This window comes from Sapajus apella, unplaced genomic scaffold (assembly GCF_009761245.1).
Source record: "Sapajus apella isolate SASKATOON/1434 unplaced genomic scaffold, GSC_monkey_1.0 scaffold44, whole genome shotgun sequence".
In the NCBI taxonomy this organism is placed as follows: Eukaryota; Metazoa; Chordata; class Mammalia; order Primates; family Cebidae; genus Sapajus; species Sapajus apella.
The window spans coordinates 17,284,802-17,307,481 of NW_022436984.1; the positions used below are offsets into that span (position 1 = coordinate 17,284,802).

Sequence of the window (22,680 nt, forward strand, 5' to 3'; positions counted from 1 at the left end):
CAGAGACTTCAAGTGACTGATCCTTTGGGTCTCTGCCTCTCACTGGAAAGCGATGAAGGCTAGATCTGATGACTCAGTGCCAACATTTTACAAAATTAGAAAGTTATGCACGACTTCACACATGTAAGGAATTGCTATATTACAGAATATTATGCATTAGAAAACCCACTATTACTATATCTAGCTCTAAAATTTTTCAGAGAAACAGTGGACTAATAATAAGTGAGTCTTAAATAAAGGAATAACATTTTAATGAAAATAATAAATGAAACAGAGCAGGGAAACCGAAGAGCCAAGTGCGAGAAGAATCCTGAAAAAGAACAGCACTGAAGAAATGCTATCAATTTATGCCAGAAGAAAAAAAACTCCTCTAAAAACACCCAATAACCAAATTGTTATTGTTGACTTTGAACATGTATCATACATAAAGTACATGAATTTTTCATTTATTTTTCCCTTCAAATACACTTAAAAATAACATGTAGACACAGAATCACAAATATACACAAAACAAAGTATCGCCTGCTTATTTCATGCAGAGTTTTCCTTCGATTCTTTCATCTGCTGTACATAAAATTCAAAGCTTTCCTGTTAAGGAGAAAAAAAGAGGGAAGTTAGAGATAAAGGTACCAGCAAGAGGTGATGGTACAAAACTTAGAAAATCATAAAACACTACCAACTGGTAGCTAAGACTGCCAGACCCATGGCAGATGCTGCCCCTCAAGCTTCAGCGCTCCTTCCTTGTTTCATGAAATCACAAGTTCAAGGGCCTTGAATTCAGAGTTAAAGCTAGCAGCAGGAGCTAGTGTGCACTCATGTGTGTGTGTGCATGCACATGTATGGAGGTTTACACCTGGGTATGGAAAGTTGAGGTGTTTGAAATACACATGGTGTAGTGACTTTCAGTTCAATGACACAACAAAAAGAATTGTGCATATGTGATTTCTCTTATTAAAGAAAACAAAATGTCCTGGATGAGGAAATAAAAGCTAACTTATGTAAATGAACAAGTAATTAGCAGTGACATAATATGCTTGGCTGTTGAACTACGGGCCATTAAATCCTACTTCAAGTTGAAATGATGAGAACTGCCCCAAGGACATTTGATAAACCCATGCCTATAGCTGAAGGTCTGAGACAGACCTTGTATTTTAAACTGTGGCCCCAGAGAGCTACATTCTCCCAGTGCTGCAGCCAAGGCACGCTGCTCAGCCCCTCAAGCCATCCCCTGAGGGTTCTTCACAGAGATCTAATCCTCATGTAATTAAGTCTTCAACTTATTTTCTTACACATTGTTATGAAGCGTACATAAATCTATAGAGGTATTTTTCCCTCCTTAATTAAGAGATACTCACAGGAGGTTCCGTGAAAGGGACAGACTCTCCAGCACCCTTCAGCAAAATTGCATAACGCTTTAGAAACAGATCATTCAATTTTATATTCTTTGCAGTCAAATGTTCATACAGTGCTTTAGCAGATGTGACATCTCCCTCTAAGGCTGATACAGTTAAAGAGAAAGAATATATTAATCATAGATAAAGACAATCTATCTTACTCTTTTCACCAAAACACTTAGCCATTCAGGGACGGCTGGATCCCTTTATCCCATGGCAAATGAGTAATACTTAGCTACCTTCAGTAAGAAGCCACATTCAGAATCTACCATCTCCCTCACTTCTCTACATCCCTCATTCAGCATCACTCATTTTGAAGGAGAAGAAAATGACAAATATGGCTACATTTAAAGGTCTTTGGAATATTACTGATACCATTCACTTAGGTTATTATATTTTGAAGACCTATGATAGTTCAAGTGACCACAAACTGAAGTCTTCAGTTATAAAATACTATGCACACACACCACTCAATTCCCTTTTGCTTAAAACCACTTTGAAATCAAGATAATCCAGGGACTGTTGTGGAGAGGGACATGTAAATTATGTGGATATCTACATCAACATCAAGATCATCAGCTGAACACCAAAGTAACTATTTCATTTTTCTATTGTAAAATAAATATGGAGAATATAGTTAGCTACAGTGACACACATAAAACCTGTAAGGAGACATTAACAAGTTACACTAGTATTTCATTTAAGTGAATGATGAAATAGCTTAGGAGCCAAATTTGGCTGGCTCTCTACTTGTGGCTGATTTGTGGAAATTTTTTAGTTTACCATCAAGATGGTAAGGGCTCTGCTAACAATTACTGCTGGTAATTCAACTCTTTAGTTTTGCATTAGATTGTTAGCATCTGAGCACCAAATAAACCCCTGCCCTACACTGACTCTGATATAGTCAATCTCAACTCCAGTAACACCAGGGGAACCCCTCAGATGGATGTGAGAAGTTCAGAAATCAGAGTCTCCCAAAGTGGAATGAGGGTGAATGACTCATCAGCTCTTCGTGGAGTTGAAACAGATCTCTGCTGTTTACATGAAGTCAATTTCTTGTGTAAATCCTTTATTTCCCTCCCTAAGGACCTGAACCCTTTCCCTACTACTGTCAAGGGGTCTAGCTCTATCTTCTAGGAAGGGGCTCTGAAAACTCCAGCATCTTGCCTTTCTTTACTTTCTGAATTTTCTACCCTCCTCCCAAGTTGGATTACCTAATTTAGTAGTAACATATATAGTTTTATGCGTTTGACACTATTTCACATTACAGGCATACCTTGGCTTTAATGCACTTTACAGATGTGTGTGATTTACAGATTGAAGGTTTGTGGTAACCCCACCTTGAGCAAGTCTATTGATGACATTTTTCCAACAGCACGGGCTAACTTTGTCTCTGTGTCACATTTTGGGATTCTTGGGATATTTTAAAGTTTTCCGTGATTGGTTTATCTGTTACGGTGATCTTTGTATTACCGCTGTAATTGTTTGGGAGGTGCTATGAACCATGCACACATAAGATGGCAAACTTGAGAAATGTGTGTTCTACCAATTAGCAGTTTTTCCATCTCCCATCTTCCTCTCCTCGGCCCTCCTTATTCTCTGAGACATAACAATATTGAAATTAGGCCAATTAAAAACCCTATGAGAGCCTGTAAGTGTTCAAGTAAAAGGAAAAGTCATGTATCTCTCACTTTAAATCAAAAGCGAGAAATGATTAAGCTTAGCTTAGTGAGGAGGCATGTCAAAAGCCGAGATAGGCTGAAAGTTAGGTTTCTTGTGGCTAACGGCCAGTTGTGAATGCAAAGGAAAACTCCTTGAAGGAAATCAAAAGTGTTACTCCACTCAACACACAAATGATAAGAAAGTGATACAGCCTTACTGCTGACATGGAGAAAGTTTTATTGGTCTGAATAGAGGATCAAACCAGCCACAACATTCCTTTAAGACAAAGCCTAACACTACTGAGAGAGGCAAAGAAGTTATAAAAAGAAGTCTGAAGCTAGCAGAGGCTGGTTCAGGAGTTTTAAGGGAAGAAGCCTTCTCCATAACGTAAAAGTCCGAGGTGAAACTGCAAATGCTGATGCAGAAAATCAAGGCAGCCACACTAAACGACAAACACTCAATGTAAATAAAACAGCCTTATATTAGATCAAAGACTTTCATAGCTAGAGAGGGAAAGTCGATGCCTGGCTTCAAAACTTCCAAGAACAGGCTGACTCTATTTTCAATGGCTAATGCAGCTGGTGACTTTAAGTTGAAGCAAACGGTCATTTACCATTCCCAAATCCTCGGGCCCTTAAGAATTACACTAAATTTACTCTGCCTGTGTTCTATAAACGGAAGAACAAAGCCTGGAGGACAGCACGGCTGTTTATACATGGTTTATTGAGTATTTAAAGCCCACTGTTGAGACCTACTGCTCAGGGGAAAAAAAGATTCCTTTCAAAATATTAGCTTAGTGATAATGGACCTGGTCACCCAAGAGCTCTGAAGGAGATATACAAGGAGATTAATGTTGTTCTCAGGTGCCCTAATACAACATCCATTCTGCAGCTCATGGATCAAGAAGTAATCTTGACTTTCAGGTCTTACACATTTTGGGCTCACTTCAACAACACATAGACTGAAATTGGAACAATACAGAGAAGATTAGCATGACCCCTGTGCAAAAATGACACATAAATGTGTGAAGTATTTCATGTGTTAAAATTTTAAAAAACCAACACATTTCATAAGGCTATAACTGACGTAGTGATTCTTCTAATGGATCTGGGCAAAGTAAACTGAAAACCTTCTGGATGCCATTAAGAACATCTGTAATTGATAGGAGGTCAAAACATCAACATTAACAGGAGTTTGGGAGAAGCTGATTACAACCCTCATAAATGGGACCCCCTTTGCAGGTCTCAAGACTTCAGTGGAGGAAATCACTGCAGATGGGGTGGAAACAGCAAGACAACCAGAATGAGAAGTGGAGCCTGAAGATGTGACTGAACTGCTGCAATCTCATGATCAAACTCGACATGATGAAAAGCTGTTTCTTACGGATGACCAAAGAAAGTGGTTTCTTGAGAAGGAATCTACTCTTGATGAAGGTGCTGTGTACACTGTTTAGATGACAACAAAGGATTTAGAATATTACATAAATTTAGTTGATACAGCAATGGTATGGTTTGGGAAGGCTGACTCCAATTTTTAAAAGAAGTTCAAACTGCAGATAAAATGCTAACACCATCACATGCTACACGGAAATCTCTCGTGAAAGGAAATGTCAGTTGAAGTGGCAAACTCCATTGTTGTCTTATTTTAAGACACCTCAACCTTCAGCAATCATCTCCCTGATCATTCAGCAGCCATCAACATTGAGGCAAGACCTTCTACCATCAAAAAGATTACAAATCACTGAAGGCTCAGATATCTTTAGCTATTTTTAACAAAGTATTTTAAAATTAAGGTGTGTACTTTTTAAAAACATAATGTTATTGCATACTTAATACACTACACTATTGTATAAACATAACTTTTATATACACTGGGAAATGAAAAAATTCATGTTAACTCACTTTGTTCATTCTATTTGCTTTTTTGTGGTGGGCAATATCTCCCAGGTATGCCTGTGTTTAATTATTGGAAATTTGAGAAATTTTATGACTATAGCTCTATTTTGAAATACAGAATGTTCTCCTTATAAGGATGGAAAAACAGAACTGACTTGACTAATTCTGATTGCTGAGTCTGTTGTTCTGCCATAGATAAAATCAATAAATCTTTATTTACTCCATGCCTCCAGTGGGCAAATCAGTGGGCAGCCGTTGGAGAGGTGATCACAAATGAGAAATGCGAACATTTATTTTGATTACTGAGGAAACTTTAGACTAGTTTCCTTTCATATGTGATTGTCTGGCAATCAGGGAACAACCTGGTTAAAAGACGAGAATTTTAACTGGGACCTAAAAACCTTGGGCTACTTTTTAATCAAGGGGTCTGTCATTTCAAAGGAGTAGCAGGCAGGCAGAGAGAGCGTACTGAAGGAGCAAGAAAGCTGGTTAAGTGAGAGTCTCAAATTTGTAACTGTTTCAGGTAGCAGGCCTTTGGGGAGACTGAACTGCTTTCTAATATATAAGTCCAAGAGGATTTCCAGGTCTTTCCAGGAGCCTGGAATTCTACCGAACATACCTGGACTGCTCGGAAGATGCTGAGTGGTACTTGTTAAAGTTATATGCATAATTTAGTATTTTTCTTAATATATAGTTTAAAAATATATTCCAGAGCTGAGTTATATTTTATAAATAACTCAGTTCTGGAATATATTTTTATCTGATATTTGAGATTACTGCCATTGAGCTGAAGACTAAGACTTACTTGACTACACTACAAGTCAGTTACATAATATAGTCACTTAAATAATAAAGCCACTTAAATAATCAAATGATATAGTCAGATTAAACGTATATTACCATAGCTTTTCATGAGGGAATTATATGCTTCTGGCTTTTCATTTAATTCAGGAATCAATTCTAACACAGATAGCAGAGCTGATGCCTAGGAAATTAAATAAAGATAGTATTACCAAAACCTCAAAATAACAGTGAAATAGAACACTGACAAATCAACACTATATTAAAAATTTTCACAATAATTACAACAGAACTGCCTATTCAATTTAGTGGACTATTTTCCCTTGTATATTAGCATTTGATGTTGACTCAACAATCTACAGCTAAAACAAACCAGCATTTTTCACAAGTTAATGCAATTCCACTTACATTTCTATGAATATTTTTCTAGAATATGATAGATTGCTTCTTTTGCCAAGAGGTGACCATATCAAGAAGTTTGAGATCCCAAGGGTAGAAGAGATAACAACCCTATCTGTAGATGCCACAACTGATGGATGAAATTGTGAAGAATTCAGTTAAAACATTCTGAAGTTTTACCCACTTGACATACAAAAAAAGAATTTCTAGGATCTCACTGAAATTTGACTTGAATTCTTCCAGGAATATGTAGAGTGGGCTACAGTTTTATATCCTGTAGCGAGTGAATGCAAAACTGCTTTGCCCTAATGAATATCCGCTGAACAGGTTCCAGCCCTGCTCCAACATTGCTGGATAAATCAATGATGGATATATAAACATTTACGCCCTCTTCCCATCTCACCAAGAGAAGCAAAATCTGACTTAATTATTCTACTACTGTCAAACAATGGAACACTTCATCTTAAAAATCCTAGCTCCTTTTTATAGCAGGTTTATTGAGTCAATCCATACCTGGACCTACAGGGCTTCTTCTATTTTAAACTCCCCTGGGAGGAATGTTCTAAGCAGATATATTGCTGTGCATTTTACATCCCATCTCCTGGACAAGGCAATAGGCCCTTGGCACAGCCTCACATGTGGACTGACATGTGCTTTTTAGATTCCTTATACATTTTAATCACAAATATAAAAACGTAGCCTCTCTGAAAGAAAAGGCAATTAAATATTTTCTAATAGAGTTGTTTGTAGTAAATAAACACATAACCCACAGATGCAATGAAGCAAAATTTTTAAAGTGTAGGTATATTTAGGGGAAGTGTGTAGAAATTAAGGAAAATGGAGACCTCCCAATTTCAAATAAAACAAAAATCACGGTTGGCATGTGGTTTGAAACTCCATAAGGAACTCAAACTAAGAATGTAGTTTCTGGTGTACAAGGGGTAAAATCAGATCTAAGAAAAATTTTTTTTGAAATTTATTTTTATTCTTACTGTTAAACATCAAATTAGAATTTAATATACCTAATATGTACCCACAGAATTTTTTTAAATAATAAAAAATTTTTAAAAAGGATTTGGTTCTTTTCTAGTGTAAATAAGGCAATTGTACAAATTAGAACATTAATTTATGTCTCCATATCAATTTGAAAGCCAAGTGGCTCATTTACTTGATAAATGCTCAAAAGTTGCCATGTGATGGGAGACACTCTGCAGTATGTTTCCCTTGGCAGTACTTCTGCACTGTTGAATGTACCAAAGTGACCTAAGCAACATAATTTTGGTCTTTAATTATTATTTTTTTTTAGTAAAGACAGAATTTTGTCATGTTGGCCAGGCTGGTTTCAAACTCCTGACTTTAAGTGATCCACCCACCTTGACCTCCCAAATTGCTGGGATTACAGGTGTGAGCTGCCATGCCCAGCCTAATTTTCCAGTTCTAAGGGCCTTTTCTTGGGGCCCTCAATGCATAACTGTGTAAGTGGGGAATTCCTGCATGAAATTGTTTTACATTTCCAGTACAGCTAAAAACCAAAACTGACTCTATCAATATCCTATAAAAGTAAGTTGAGACAAGCAAAGTCTTGAATTTCTATAGTGTTCTCAAATAAGGTCCTGACCAACAGGCTGTTATGTTAAATTCAATACTTCTGAGCAAGACACGTATAGCATCATTGATTTGTTAGCAAATAAAGCACAGTACCTTTCCTGGTTTTTGAGAATTCCTAATAAAGAACACCAACAAAATTGCGGTTTGTTCAGCAATTGCACCACATCTCTAAAAATTAGAACATTAATCAGTAAGTGAAGGTTTCTGATAAACAAGCAAATCAAAGTGAATATTTCCAATTAAGAAAGTTCACAATAATACAGTAGTGTATTATTATGAACAGGAAGGCCTAACAGTCAACTATTATTTTTTAAGGCAAGAAAAAAGAAAACAAGTGCAAACTATGCCAAGCTTTGGTGAAAGCTGTCCTTGGCATTGCAAGTATAAAGTTTGTTTAAAAAGAAAGGGGAAAAATTAAACTAATGCTTCAACAACCACAGAATGAGGTTTAGGACTGCAAAGAAAGAGGAAAAAAAGAAACACTATTCCTCTCCAATTATACTGCCAAGCATTCACAAGTGAGCTAGGGATCATAAGGTTAATTATACATTTAATAAGGTGTCAGGGAGATAACTGCTCGTTTCTTTATAAAAATTAAAATGTACAAAGCAAGTTCTCTTTAAAGTATAATTACCTACACTTATGCATACAAAAGGACTGATTTCAATCTCTCTATTTTATAAAAGGCTTTCATTGCAACAGACAGCCAGCGCTTGAGAAAGAGACCAAAGTTAAACTAAAAAAAAAAGTTTATATGACAGACCAGATAAATCAAGTGTCTATCCAATCTTAGATGCTATAGTAAAATCAAATATGGCAAGACAATATTTTAGTTTATACTCATCATAGATGTCATCCTTTTAAGATTCTAAAAGAACATTGCTCTTTCAAAGCTTTAAAACACTGTCAATACTAAAACGAATAGTATACAAAGAACTTTTTGGGGACACACAGAACATTTACATTATAAACTGATGTTTCTGACATCTGTGAATAAAGTATTCTTCGCTACAGCAAGAATAATCTTTTACTGTTTGACAAACAGCAAAGGATGGGTGAAGGGTTTATCATCTGAAACCCCAGTCTAGTGATGAGATGGCAAACAGAAAGACTCTGCTGTGGTGTCAACACTCAGCTACCACCGAGAGCCCTTCCGTGAGGCCACTGCAGGTAGTGCAGTTCTTCCTGAGGGAGCAGGCGCCATCCTTGCTGCCACCCACCCAGGCTGCTGTCAATCGTGTTCTCCAAGAAAAGCCTTGATGATTATGGCACAGAATAAGGTAGATGAAGTATCCACTGATAGTTTCTAAAGAACTATCAAAAGGATCTGTTAAAACTGATTGCGGCCGGGCACAGTGGCTCACGCCTGTGATCCCAGTACTTTGGGAGGCCGAGGCGGGTGGATCACGAGGTCAAGAGATCAAGACCATCCTGGTCAACACGGTGAAACCCCGTCTCTACTAAAACTACAAAAAATCAGCTGGGCATGGTGGCGCGTGCCTGTAATCCCAGCTACTCAGGAGGCTGAGGCAGGAGAATTGCCTGAACCCGGGAGGCGGAGGTTGCGGTGAGCCGAGATTGCACCATTGCACTCCAGCCTGGGTAACAAGAGCGAAACTCCGTCTCAAAAAAAAAAAAAAAAAAAAATTGATTGCATACCATCATGTGTATAATTATATATATATATAATGCTTATTATATCCCTAGTCGGTAATTAGATATGTACATCTGACAATAAAGCATGAGTGTGTTCCCTTTTTTTAGGAACACACTAAAGAAAGCAAGATGAAACAATTTTAAAAGTCCTGAAATCCCTATCATAAACTGCCTTTTCCTTAAAATTCAAAGGGAGAAAAAAGTAAGCCAAACAAAATAAGAAAATTCCCAATGAACTGGAATTTTTCTTCTCCAGCAACAAAAGTTAGAGACTGAGAAGCAGGGCTAATTCACCCTTTATAAAGCTGTTAACAGAGACACAATTTTTCAGAAATTTCTTTTAAAAACGGCTTGGATTCTCCTGTCAAATTAGATGAGCTTTAAGGAGCAAAACTGGAGCTCAAGCACATGGGACAGTTTTACCTTCCCTATCCACTACTTAAGATCTTTTGCAGCTGGTAAAAATGTAAGTGAATATAATGCTATTTACGATCAGAAATTGGTCCCAGGCCTCAATTTGACACAGGGAGTCTACACAAACACAGCCGTTGGCAGGATCACGGTGACTGTTTGACTGCCACCTGCTGGGAAGGGGCTCCCCGGCAGTGCCTGTTTGTGTACATTGCTGGTGGCAGCTCCAATCACCCACCGTTTTGTCGGCACTTGGTGTAGCTTTATATTTAGTGCTGTTAAAATGGCATGAATGCAGTTGTCTCCTTCCCTGAAGATTGCTAATTTAACTGAGAGTGTGGGCCACAGAGACCTGTATTTGTCATTTAACGTGTCTGTGACACAGAAGTGAATAGAAAGCATATTCAACTCTTAATAAATCTTGAATAAGGCACTGAGAATGTTTGAGTATTCAAGTGAGAAGCTGTACTTGAAAAGCAAACATTTTCTACTTTTTGTTTGCAAACTGTGTTGCCATGGTAATGCACAGTATCTACAGCATTTGAGAAATTAAAGTAGAAAATCAAAGAAATTGTTGTTTTGCGTTACCTATCTGCACAGAAACATTTGTCTTTAATGATTTCAGCAAAACTCATTGTCCCCTACATCCCCCCACCTTAATTCTAAGGATCTGGCATCTTTAAAACCAGCAACCTAAAATCGACCTCCAGTCCTTGTCATGCCACCCTGATTCACACTGAATTTAAACAGGCTAGCCGCACTTAATTTCCAGTATTCCACCACACACCTATGTCTAGTAATTTCTCAATTTACTTCTCGCAAGCCTTGAGCCCCACTGCTCCGTGAGTGGAAGGTCATTACCTGTAGGAGAGCTCTGGCATCATCCACCTTGCCTGCCTCCACAAGTTGAAGGAAAAAATCAGTGACAGGTTTGTAAATTGCAAACTGATTGGCCAATCTCTCTGCCATGATGCTTACTGGAAAAATGACAGGCAAGAAAAATCTTTCATTAAACAGTGGTAAAACTCACTCACCAGAGAAATTTGGTCTAGTCTCACTAGAAAGAAAATGTGCTTTTGTGTTCTTTAACATAAACAACTAACTTACTCTTTTCAACTGCTGGTTGCAACTGCTCCTCTAATACTTTTCTGAATAAGTATCCTAAGCCAAAGTACTGGGGTTCCATGACTTGATTCTCTGAAGTAAGCATATTTTCAATGTTTTCTATTGCAACATCTATGTTATTGCTGTTAAAAAAAAAAAAGCGCAAAATAAATTATTTAAACATTTGCTTTTATATTAATATTGCACGCAGTTTTAAGTATGAGAACTTACTTTTAGATCCACTCATGCTAATACTTTAGGAAAAAAATGAAATACATTTACAATTAACCAGATAAAAACACTATGCAACTGAAACCCAATCACATTTAAGCAGCAAAAACAATCACTAGGTGGCTGTGCTACAGTGGTTGCTTATTTTACTTCACAGCAGTTGAAATAGTTGCTTGGTTTTTGTTTGTTTTTTGAGACAGAGTCTTGCTCTGTTGCTCAGGCTGGAGTACAGTGGTGTGATCTTGGCTCACTGCAACCTCTGCCTCCCAGGTTCAAGTGATTCTCCTGCCTCAGCCTCCTTGAGTAACTGGAACTACAGGTGCATGCCAGCATGCCCAGCTAATATTGTGTTTGTTTTTTTTTTTTTAAATAGAGATGGGGTTTTACTGTGTTAGCCAGGATGTTCTCAATCTCCTGACCTCCTGATCCACCTGCCTTGGCCTCCCAAAGTGCTGGGATTACAGGTGTGAGTCACCACACCTGGCTAGTTGCTTGTTACAACCATGATCTACAGACAAGATCAAAGAACTATATACAGGAGAATTAATGAAGATGACTTAAACACTGTATCTTAAATATTTAACTTAATTTTGCCACTCTTTGGATATAAAATGAAAACTTGTATAAATGCTATAATTTTGGCTTCATGATCCACAACTGGTCACTACAGCATAAAAATAGTATATATAACAACTCAGGATTCTTAAAGATGCTGATGATGTTTCAAAAGGCACATCTGTATGTCTCTAACTTACAGTTGCCTCAATTTCTTTTTGCCAGGTATTACACATTTAGAAAATACTCAATTCATACTAAAAATCTCAGGAAAAAATATCTACACACTTTACATTAAAAAACATGAGTTACATGGTCTTATGTAGCAAGTTATGGTAAAAATTATCTCTATGACTATCTTTTTGGTTAAGGTAATCTATAATGGTTACCTTACTGTTAGGATATGGCATACTAAATCCAATTAGTCAATATTGTATTGAAATTATTACATTAAACATAGGAATTCTCTAAAAATGATTACTGTTACAATATATTTTTCTATAAGTTTTAAAGAATATGTTCTCCAAATCATCTAAAACTGTGTTTATATGGTAACACTTCAAAATTCGCCCAGTTCTTAGATGAATAATTTCCTCAATCTTCTAATTGAAAACAATCAGTTTCTTATTAAAGGGAAGCTCTATTTGGAGAAATAAGTTTGAAAAGATCGAAACAAAACATAACTGTTCCCCTATGCAAAGAAAGAACAAACAAAAACCCTACATACGCAAGCACTGTATTTAACATTATGTCCCATTAAATGTATGTAAGATTGCTAAAGAATATTTTTTCTATTCTTTAGAAAGAAAAGGATAATTTTTTTTAATTTAAAAAAGAAAAAAGGAATATTTTTTCTAAAAGCATATAAAGGTTATTAAATTCCATAATTATCCCCACGAATTTTTAACTTCAGCAAAGCACTTTGCTAGGGAGCTTAATAAAATCAAGTCCTTATTTACTTCTAACAGGGGTAATTCTCAAAAGGAATCTAGAGATGGTGGTAAGAAAATCAGCTCTAAATACCTCCCTTTTTGTGAGAGTGTATGTTCATGGTTGGGTAAGGAATATGAATATGGAAATGTACATTTTAACAAGCTCGCGGGGCCCTCTGCTTCACAATATTCTACTAGTGTCCCTGTTAAATATTACTGACAAACAGATGAGATCATTTCTCATTTTTGAACCAAGTGTTTTGACAACAAGAGATCTGGCACATATACACAGGAATAAGAAAGGTTATCAACTGTGGAGCAAGATTTATGAATTTGGTACATGGTGTTTATTCTAAGATTTAGGTAAAGATAAAACACATTTTTCAACGTATAATTATTCCCTAATAGGGAAGAATCAGCAACTAGTAACAACATTTCCTCTGCAGTTGATACGGTTTCCACATGCCTAAAAGTTTCTAAAAGGGTGGTATCCGAGGTAATGCCCATTCTAGTGGCCAATGAAGGAAAAGAAGGCTGGCAAATACTTACTTCTTTATTTGTGCCAAAGCAATGTTATTGATGAAAACCATACGTGAAAGTCCAATGGAGTCTTCGAGTCCATTTACCATCTTCTGAACTGCTTCTATATTTTCTACATCACCCTTCATGGCCAATGCCTGGATGAGGCGGGTCACTGCTAGCTGAAAAGGGGTCTGCTGCTGATCCAACGCTGTTTTTAGTGTTGTCAGAGCCTCTAAAATACAAGAGCAGGAGACAGGGAATTTCTTGTGTGACCTGTGCTGATTTTAATGCATTTTGAAAACCAGCTTTTAAATATGAGCAGCAAATGGCCATACAGAAAAAGCTATGAATGATTAATTCTAGATTACAGAAAATATTAATACTTCATGAGATATCCCCCAAAATTATTTACTTAACCATATAAGATATTAGAGGCCAGAGAAATTTCTTCTTTAAGTCACAGAGAAAATACAAATGTTACCAACAATAGGAGTTCCATTTATGATAACATTTAGTGACTAATTTCAAGAAAGTTGATGAGTTCAAATGAATATAAATAAGAAAGATCTCCTAAAAATTAAGAGTTTCCAAAAATGTTTGACTTCTATCCATGTTCATACTTTCCCAGATTTTGTTAACTCAAAGATTAAATGATTATCAAAAACAATATCCCAACGATGCTTTCTCAAAAACAATGTCTCCCGCTAGGATGAATGTTTCAAACTGCAACAGTCAACTTTCACACCAAATTTATTTTCTTGCACTAATTAAAAAAAAAAAAAATACAGCCCAGAGAAAATACAAATGAATACAGACAGTCCCTGATTTACCATGGGTTTATGGGGTAATAAATGCATTTCTAACTTATGATGAATTTATCCAGACTTAGCCCCATCAGTAAGTTGAGGAGCATCTGTATAATCAATGAAGTTTTGTTTGTATGTTTTTTTTTTTTGAAGTATCATACTTTCAAGTACTTGATTCTAAATAACTATGGATTATCCTTCCAGTTAACTGACTCATACAACTGTAGCAAAATCATGACGTGAAAAAGTGGCAGACTGAGGAGTAGTGTAACAATCACCCCTACCATTACGGAAGAAAACTCAGAGCTTTACAGCAACTAAAGGAATGTCACTTAGACAAAACTAAGATTCTCAAAACAGCTTTCCAAATAAGAACTTAGCTTTACGAAAGAATAGGGAAAGGGTATTAATTAAAGTCTACTAAAAATACAGTGGCAAGACATGATGAATTTGGTGTTCATTAGTGAATAAACAATTTAGATATATTTGAAATCTACAATCTAAACCATTCTCAAATGGGAAAAAAGGAAAACAGTTTAAAAAGCATAATCAATAAAAATTTAAAAATACGCATACATACATATATATATGAATGAAACAAAAAAGTTTTTATGCTATTTAAAAACTCTATAATATGGCCAGGCGCAGTGGCTCAAGCCTGTAATCCCAGCACTTTGGGAGGCCGAGGCGGGTGGATCACGAGGTCAAGAGATTGAGGCCATCCTGGTCAACATGGTGAAACCCCGTCTCTACTAAAAATATAAAACATGAGCTGGGCATGGTGGCGCATGCCTGTAATCCCAGCTACTCAGGAGGTTGAGGCAGGAGAATTGCCTGAACCCAGGAGGCGGAGGTTGCGGTGAGCCGAGATCGTGCCATTGCACTCCAGCGTGGGTAATAAGAGTGAAATTCCGTCTCAAAAAAAAAAAACAACTCTATAATAAGCTTGATAAAATCTTGTTAATGGTCATACACAGATACTAACTTATAATAATAGTCTTATTAGCCAAGAATATTGTCAGCTAGGAAGGATAGTCCCACAGTAGGTCAAAACAATTACAAAAATAAGATTAATGGCAGTGACAACAGTAACTCAAACTTATTGAGCATTTACTACACACCAGGCACAGCAGTAAGCAGCTACACTCACAACTACCCTTCCGAGACAAGTACCACTTTTACAGATGAGACAACTGGGCACAGAGATTAAATAATTTCCCCAAGGTCAAAGTCATATTTTTAGACAAGACCTGAAGATTCCAACAACCCCAGAGCTTTCGTCTATGAGTGCGTGCATGCATGAGAGAGCAGAAGCTGGGGAGAACAGACCATTTCACATCCATCCAAGGGTAGCCCAGGACCTTGTGACCTAAATCCTATTCTCATATAAGGATCGCCCTCTGTGTACAGTTAATGACTTAAGGGACACCAAAAATGTTACCCATCCAGATCCCTCCCCCCAGGTCCTTTCCCATTGTCACCCAATTTCAACATTTACTCGATTACTCACTAGTGATACTGATCACACAAGTGCCAGGTATCAGCTATTAATATTCACCAACAGTATTAGTTTATTAAATTACAGTAAAATTTAATTGGCCTTATTTTTAATTCCTGCTTTAGATTGGGTTGAGAAAAAGAAACCTAAAAGAGAAAGGCAGAAGAATGGAAGGGGATTCTTTAAAATCAAGAGCTCTCATCAGCCATGGAGCAAAATAAGAAGACGGGAAAAGGGCAAACACCACTCCTGTCCTCACTGACGATCATTCTACTCCAACAACAGGTTTGTGGTGATATGCTCAGGATGGGGGTAGGGTGGGGTGGGGGTGGAGGAGGCAGTGCAGGAACAGTGGGCTCAGGGCTCCTGCTCTCGGGCAACCTCCAGTTGGGCTGAACAGCTCAGGAGAGTAGACAATAAATTATACCAGGTCCTTTCCTGTAGCTTACACAGGGTACCTAACATAAAAATAAAGGGTACCAGTCAAGCTGAAGAAATTTAGGTGAGGTTCAGCTGAAAAATGAAGCCCCTAAAATTAGAAAAGTGTTTTGTTCTAATCTCCCTGTCTACAGAAACAAGTTATTTATGACAATGAGCTTCTTTATATGGGGAGCAAGTTTAACTTTTCATTGTTTCAAAATTATTTATCATTTTATTACATAAAATACTAACATGACATAAAGTCTTTTTTAGGGGGCTGGGGAAGGGTTTCGCTCTTGCCCAGGCTGAGTGCAGTAGCACCATCATGGCTCATGGCATTCTCAACCTCCTGGGATCAAGTGATTCTCCCACCTCAGCCTCCTGAGTAGCTGGAACTACAGGCGCACACCACCATGCTTGGCTATTTAAAAATTTTTTGTAGAGACTGAGTCTTACTATGTTGCCCAGGCTGGTCTTGAATTCCTGGACTCAAGCAATCCTCCTGCCATGGCCTCCCAAAGTGCTGGGATTACAGATGTGAGCCACTGTGCCTAGCCACAAAAGCCTGGGCACAAAAACTATTTTCTATTGAAAATAAAGTAAAAGTTTTTCAAGTTTTAACAAGCCCTACACTACTCAATTATGACTTAAGGCTGTCCAAAATTTTGACTGTCTAGCTAGATGGGTCCTGCCTGTGGAATGATGAGGTGAAACTTCTGCAAAAGGAGAAATTCTCACTTACAGCAAGACAGCTAAAGACCAGTACATTTAGGTATTATAAGCAACACTAAAGCTGCACAATTAAACAACTTCCTCTCAGGGATGTGAAATTTTTATAAACATGCAGCCTGGCCGCAGTGGCTGATGCCTGTAATCCCAGCATTTTGGGAGGCTGAGGCAGGAGGATCACTTGAGGTCAGGAGTTCGAGACCAGCCTGGCCAACACGGTGAAACCCGATCTCTACTGAAAATACAAAAGTTAGCCGTGCATGGTGGTGGGCGCTTATAATCCCAGCAACCCAGGAGGCAGAGGATGCAGTGAGCCGAGATCCCACCACTGTACTCCGGGTGACAGAATGAGACCCTGTCTCAAAAAAAACAAAGTAAAACAACCCCAAAACACGCAGTGAGGAATAATACCATTATTACAGACAGAGGAAGCAATGGGGTTGCGTTTCCAGAGCTTTTTCAGCCTTCCTTGAATATCTCCCTAAGTGGGTTTTGTTATATTGGCAAAATCAGTATCATTGTATTGACTCAAATTCAAATGTAAATGTTAAAGTGGAAAGTTACTTACCTAAATTTAAGAGATTTACCACAGGCTCCCTTGGGAGACCATTCATAAGACAACCACATCCAAATTCATCCTACTGACAACTCATAAACAGCCTCTACCAAACCAATAGCCCCTACCCCAAACCTCCCCAAAGTTATGTCCACATCTTTCGGGTGTCATTCTCTTAACATTATTTTGAAAACTCTAAACTTCAAACAAACACTGTATTTTATCGCGCTTGGTATTATGAACTATTAAAAAAGTATTAGATTAGGTTTTAAAAATCAATATTATAATCATTTGGTGCACAATCCTACGCATTTAACACTCAATTTAACTCATTTGCTATCTCACACACAACCAACACAATATGCAAGAAACAACTGCTGGGGATTGTTTCAGATGCTCTAAAGTATGTTAATTTCCAAAGCAAAATGACTTGTGCTGTGAATTTTAACGCACTTGAAAGCCTGTACTTTCTCTCGTTCTGGAACACAAATTTTGCATGTCTGAAGAGCTGCGATTCATCTTAAGAAAACCCATCTTGTGTTAAATGGAATGGAAACTGGACTAAGTGGTCAAATGACAAGTACATTCATATTCAAGCTGTATTATAAATGCATGTACAGTAATTTACGTCTCTCAGCTACCACAAAAGGCTCTTGATAAGCAGGTAATTTGCTAAATGGACTCCTTTATCCAAGTATTCGAAGGGCGTTACAAGAAAAATCTGCAGAGGCATTAATGTGACGTAAAGGTCAAGCATTGTGACATACCTTTCAAATAATCCCGCCTAACTTGCGTTATGATGAGGAGGCTGTTGGCAGCATCGTTCAGTGTGAAGCCCTTGATGTGGGTCTCCGCGCTAAAAGAAGCAGACATTTAGAAAGGAATTACTGACATGCTTCTGATACGATAATAAATGGTTGAGCACCAAGGTGAAATTATAAAAACTACTGTTCGTATGTTAAAAATATTGCTGCAAAATATCGACCTGGAGACAGCTTTTGTGTTATCCTGTCAATGGTTATAGAAGGATAATTTTTTTTTGCATTCTGACAGATGACAAAGTTGGAAATGAGCAACAAAAGAAACAAAGTACAAGATTTTTTTTAAACAATCGGTTCAGATTCTTGAATGCTGACATATTAGATGACTAAAATAACTGTGTGCCCCGCATTGTTCTGCCGTATCCTAAGCTGGATACTTTTTCCTTTTTTTCTACATTCACCTTAATTATAAAATACAAAACTCTTCTTCCAGAAACAAAACTGAACATTTATTTTCAGCACTGTACATTTTAAGTATAAACTAAAGCAGATTGCTAACACTGTATCATTTGGTCAATTCATTTTCAAATTTCTGCCATCTAGATTCATAGTTTTTGAAGCTGAACATACTGCAGAACTCAAACTATTGGTACTTAAAAAATTTCACGCAACCATTTTCCCCCAGCCTTAAGTTTGGGGAAAAAAAAAACCAACTTTTAAAACTCAAGAGCAAAAAATCCCTTGACTTTTCACTAAAACCTACAGGATTAAAAAAAGCAACATGAAACAACAACAAAAGCAAACAGAAAACTCCAAAACCTAGCTGGATTTCTGTTTGCTACCCTGTTTGCACATCTCCTGTGATGAAATTTCAGCATCCTTAATACTCCCAGAGTTCATCTCTGGATTACAAAACCTAAACAGGTCAAAAGGAGCAAAAGCAATTGCTGCCATTTGCCTTATCAAGCTCAGTGATGACCTTGCTGCCAACAACAGCTTGCCCTGCCAACATGGACATATAAGCTGCACAGATTGCAATGAAAGCAGAGTCACTACTAAATCATTCTCTTCAATCCCAAGAAAATCCTCCAGAGCTACGGCATGTCCATCCTCTCAGTCACTTTCAGCCTCTAAGGTTCACCCCTGCAGTCCCTGGACACAGGATTTTCTTATTCTGCCGACCAATCCTCTTAATCCCACCAAAGCACCCATTGCTCAGTTTGACTTTTCTCCTTTGTCCCATCTGTCAAAGCTCTTAAGTCAACAACTCATGCATGAGGCTACGAACTGCACAAAGGATTTACTTTCTCGATCTTTAGCATGATTAAATAAAAATTAGACACTATTAAAAGCTCACTTCTCATGCCTATATTATTATATACCATATTAACTTAAAAATCTTCACCTGAAATCCATTAAAACCACAAGGTAACAAAACTTCTCTTTTAACTGACATTAAGTATGAACTACAAACTTTTCAAAAACCTCAAAGCCTATAACGTTTTTTAAGAATCTCTTCCTATCTCAAGAAGCTGACTGCTCATTACAAATATGAAAGTAGAGGTAAATATCAGGAAGAAAGAACCCCAGATCTATTTTATATAACATATCCTACAAATGCAGAAACTGATCAATCACAACCAAAACAGATTCCAAAGTGGCAAAAGGAGAAAAATTTTTTAAAGTTGCAAGTAGAGATCTTTGCATTGGAATCATTCATACAATGCAATAAAAGAAATTTACTGTTGACTCATAATTTTGATTTTTCCGTCTAGAAAAATCGAGTCCAGAGCTGTCAAATCAAACTTCCTTTGATGATGGGAATATTCTTCACTTGTGTTGTCCAATAAGGTTAGCCACTAGCCACATGGCTACTCTGATGAAGAAACAGAAATCTTAATTATATTTTATTTTAACTAATTTAGATGTAAGCAGTCACATATGGCTAGTGGTTACTGAACTGGATAGCACAGAATTCTAGACATTTTCTTTTTAGAACTATCAAAGGGAAAAAAAAACTACAGGGGAAAACTAGTACCCATCTTTCAATTTACAATCAGCTACAAAAATTAAACTATCTTAACCAAAGAAGATAATATTATAGGTAAACTTTCACATTGGACATTTCAGAGAATTACTGCTCTGATGATAGCATTTCAAATTTAAGAAGGAAGTTTTGTTGCCTTATGGTTTTAATGGATTTTAGGCAATATTTTAAAGTAAATATGATATAATACATGTAATAATATAGGTATGAGAAGTGAGCTTTCATGTAAGCCACAACTTTGTGCTTACATAACACGCACAAAGGACATTAGTTGATGATTATATTACTTAGGATAACAAAAACTGGCCAATTCAATAGAAATCATCAATGACAGATTTAGCATTATTTTCAAAAAGAATGATACAGGAAGCCAAGAGGAACAAGAGAAAAATCAAGTGCCACTCTGAAAAGATAAAGTGGGGCTGTTGTTAAATGATTCCTAAATTCCCTAAGAATATGGTTTAATGTTAGCAGAGATTTAAAATAAGGGTTTATATCCCTTACTGCTCTTTGAACAAGTGGTTTCCCTCCCTGTAAAGAATTCACTACAGATAAATTATTTTGAAACATGAGGAAACTAAAAAAAAAAAAAGTTGGTTTACTGAACATTTTTAAAAGGCAGCCATTCTTACTACTTTTGAGGTTTCCTGGCTTATTGGGAAGGCTTGTTAATAAAATTGAAGAAATCTTATTAGAGGTCAAGTATCTGTTATACATTAGATGACAACAAAGGGAAAATTAAAATGACATTTTTGTTAGTTCATAGGAAAAGTATGGTTTTTGTTGTTTTTTTTTTTGAGACAGAGTCTCACTCTGCTGCCTGGGCTGGAGTACAGCGGCGCAATTTTGGTTCACTGCAACCTCCATCTCCCGGGTTCAAGCCATTTTCCTGCTCAAGTAACTAAGATTACAGTGCACCACCACATCTGAATAATCTTTTGTATTTTTATTAGAGACAGGGTTTCACCAAGTTGGCCAGGCTGGTCTTGAACTCTTGACCTCAAGTGATCAACCTGCCTTGGTCTCCCAAAGTACTGGGATTATAGGCATAAGCCACTGCACTCAGCCAAAAAGCTGTGGCTCTTAAGGTTGACCAAGTGACGTTATATAGGAAATTGTAAGAACAGATAGCTATCAATGGATCCACAGTAAGACTGCTGGAATAATACTAGGGTGATACTGCCACTTGCTACAGTAGCTCATTTTGCCACCACATAATAATAAAGTTGCCTATTAAAAAAAAATTGTTTTTCACTCTGATCTCTGATACAGAATGAGAATGGGAAGAGAGGACCTAGTTGGCAATAAAGAGGAACTGAATCCACAAAATATCCCTTGAAATATCTCAAGTAACAGTTGGATAATTAGTAACTCCAACTTTCACTTCTGAATTTCCAGTCTAGCATTATTTTTAAAAGTATCCAACAATTTAACCCATGAAACAATCCTACATAGTTAGATATGACATTTTATTGGTTCAAGGGAAAGGTCATGCATCCAAAGCCCAGATCGACTTAAAGCTCCGAATCTCGGGTTCTCTTGGGTGCACATAGATGCATGGGGGAAGGCAACTCCCAAATAACCCTGGTGGGATAACACAGCTAAAATAACAGTCTCACTTGTGTGTCAAAATCAGAAGCAGAGAGTACGATGGTAGATGCCAAGGATTGGGAAGAGGGGAAATGAGGAGATGATGGTTAAAGCACAGAAAGTTTCAGTTATCGAAGATAAGTTCTTGAGATCTATACGGTATAGTGCCAACAGCTAACATACTGTATACTCAAAATTACTAAGAGGACAGATCATAAGTGTTCCCTCTCATGCACAAAACCCAATTAATAATTATGAGGGTGGGAGGAAACTTTGGAAGGGGAAGGAATATGTTTGTGGCCTTGAAGTAGGCAATGGTTCCAAGGGTGTATCCTTATCCCCAAACTCACTGAGATCGATACATTAAATGTGTATCTTTTTACATGCCAATCATACCTCAGAGAGATCTAAAGAAGAAGATAAACCTATGTTTCACAGATTGTAAATTTAAGGCAAATAGACGGTCATGCTTACAACTATCTTCCAGGTCAGCAGTTTCAACCTCGGTAGATCAAGATCCATGGTAGGACCTCAGTAAGAAATGTTGGTTTACTCAATCCACAGATACGTACACACGTGCATAACTGAAAGCAACATTTCATGAAATAGCTATACTACAGGAAGTACTTTGAAATAGTCTACACTATTTCATTAAAACATTGTTGGTTCTGTCCCATTTAATAGATGCCATGACCCACTAATTGGCTGCAACTGCAGTTTGGAAGCTACTCTACATCAGTGGTCTTCAATGAGATGCATGCACACTGCATGAACACTCTAGGGTGAGGTAAGGAAACCTTTACATCTCTCTCTCTCTCTCTCTCTCTGTTTTTTTTTTTTTTTGGAGACGGAGTCTCACTCTGTTGCCTAAGCTGGAGTGCAGTGGCATGATCTTGGCTCACTGCAACCTCTGCCTCCCAGGGTCAAGAGATTTTCTTACCTTAGCCTCCAAGTAACTGGGATTACAGGCACCTGCCATCACGCTTGGCTAATTTTTGTATTTTTAGTAGAGACAGGGTTTCGCCACATTGACCAAGCTGGTCTCGAACTCCTGGCCTCAAGTGATCCTTCCACCTCAGCCTCCCAAAGTGCACAGAAATGAG

At 37.4% G+C, this 22,680-nt stretch overlaps 1 protein-coding gene and 1 non-coding gene across 2 annotated transcripts in view; one reads left to right on the forward strand and one right to left on the reverse strand.

Moving 5' to 3' along the window:
• Nucleotides 1–223: 223 nt before the first annotated feature.
• The window catches only part of LRPPRC (leucine rich pentatricopeptide repeat containing), a 112,780-nt gene continuing 90,323 nt past the window's right edge, over nucleotides 224–22,680 (reverse strand). Inside the window, exons 31-38 of the mRNA XM_032239444.1 lie at nucleotides 17,947–18,035; nucleotides 13,198–13,402; nucleotides 10,934–11,073; nucleotides 10,688–10,803; nucleotides 7,853–7,927; nucleotides 5,852–5,936; nucleotides 1,356–1,498; nucleotides 224–588 (exon numbers count right to left, since the gene is read on the reverse strand). Coding sequence (XP_032095335.1) covers nucleotides 532–588; nucleotides 1,356–1,498; nucleotides 5,852–5,936; nucleotides 7,853–7,927; nucleotides 10,688–10,803; nucleotides 10,934–11,073; nucleotides 13,198–13,402; nucleotides 17,947–18,035 — 910 coding nt within the window. The 3' untranslated portion in view covers nucleotides 224–531. The remainder of the gene's footprint in view (nucleotides 589–1,355; nucleotides 1,499–5,851; nucleotides 5,937–7,852; nucleotides 7,928–10,687; nucleotides 10,804–10,933; nucleotides 11,074–13,197; nucleotides 13,403–17,946; nucleotides 18,036–22,680) is intronic.
• LOC116524339 lies at nucleotides 3,994–4,100 on the forward strand. The gene has a single exon (XR_004257287.1). It is a non-coding gene; the product is annotated as a U6 spliceosomal RNA (small nuclear RNA).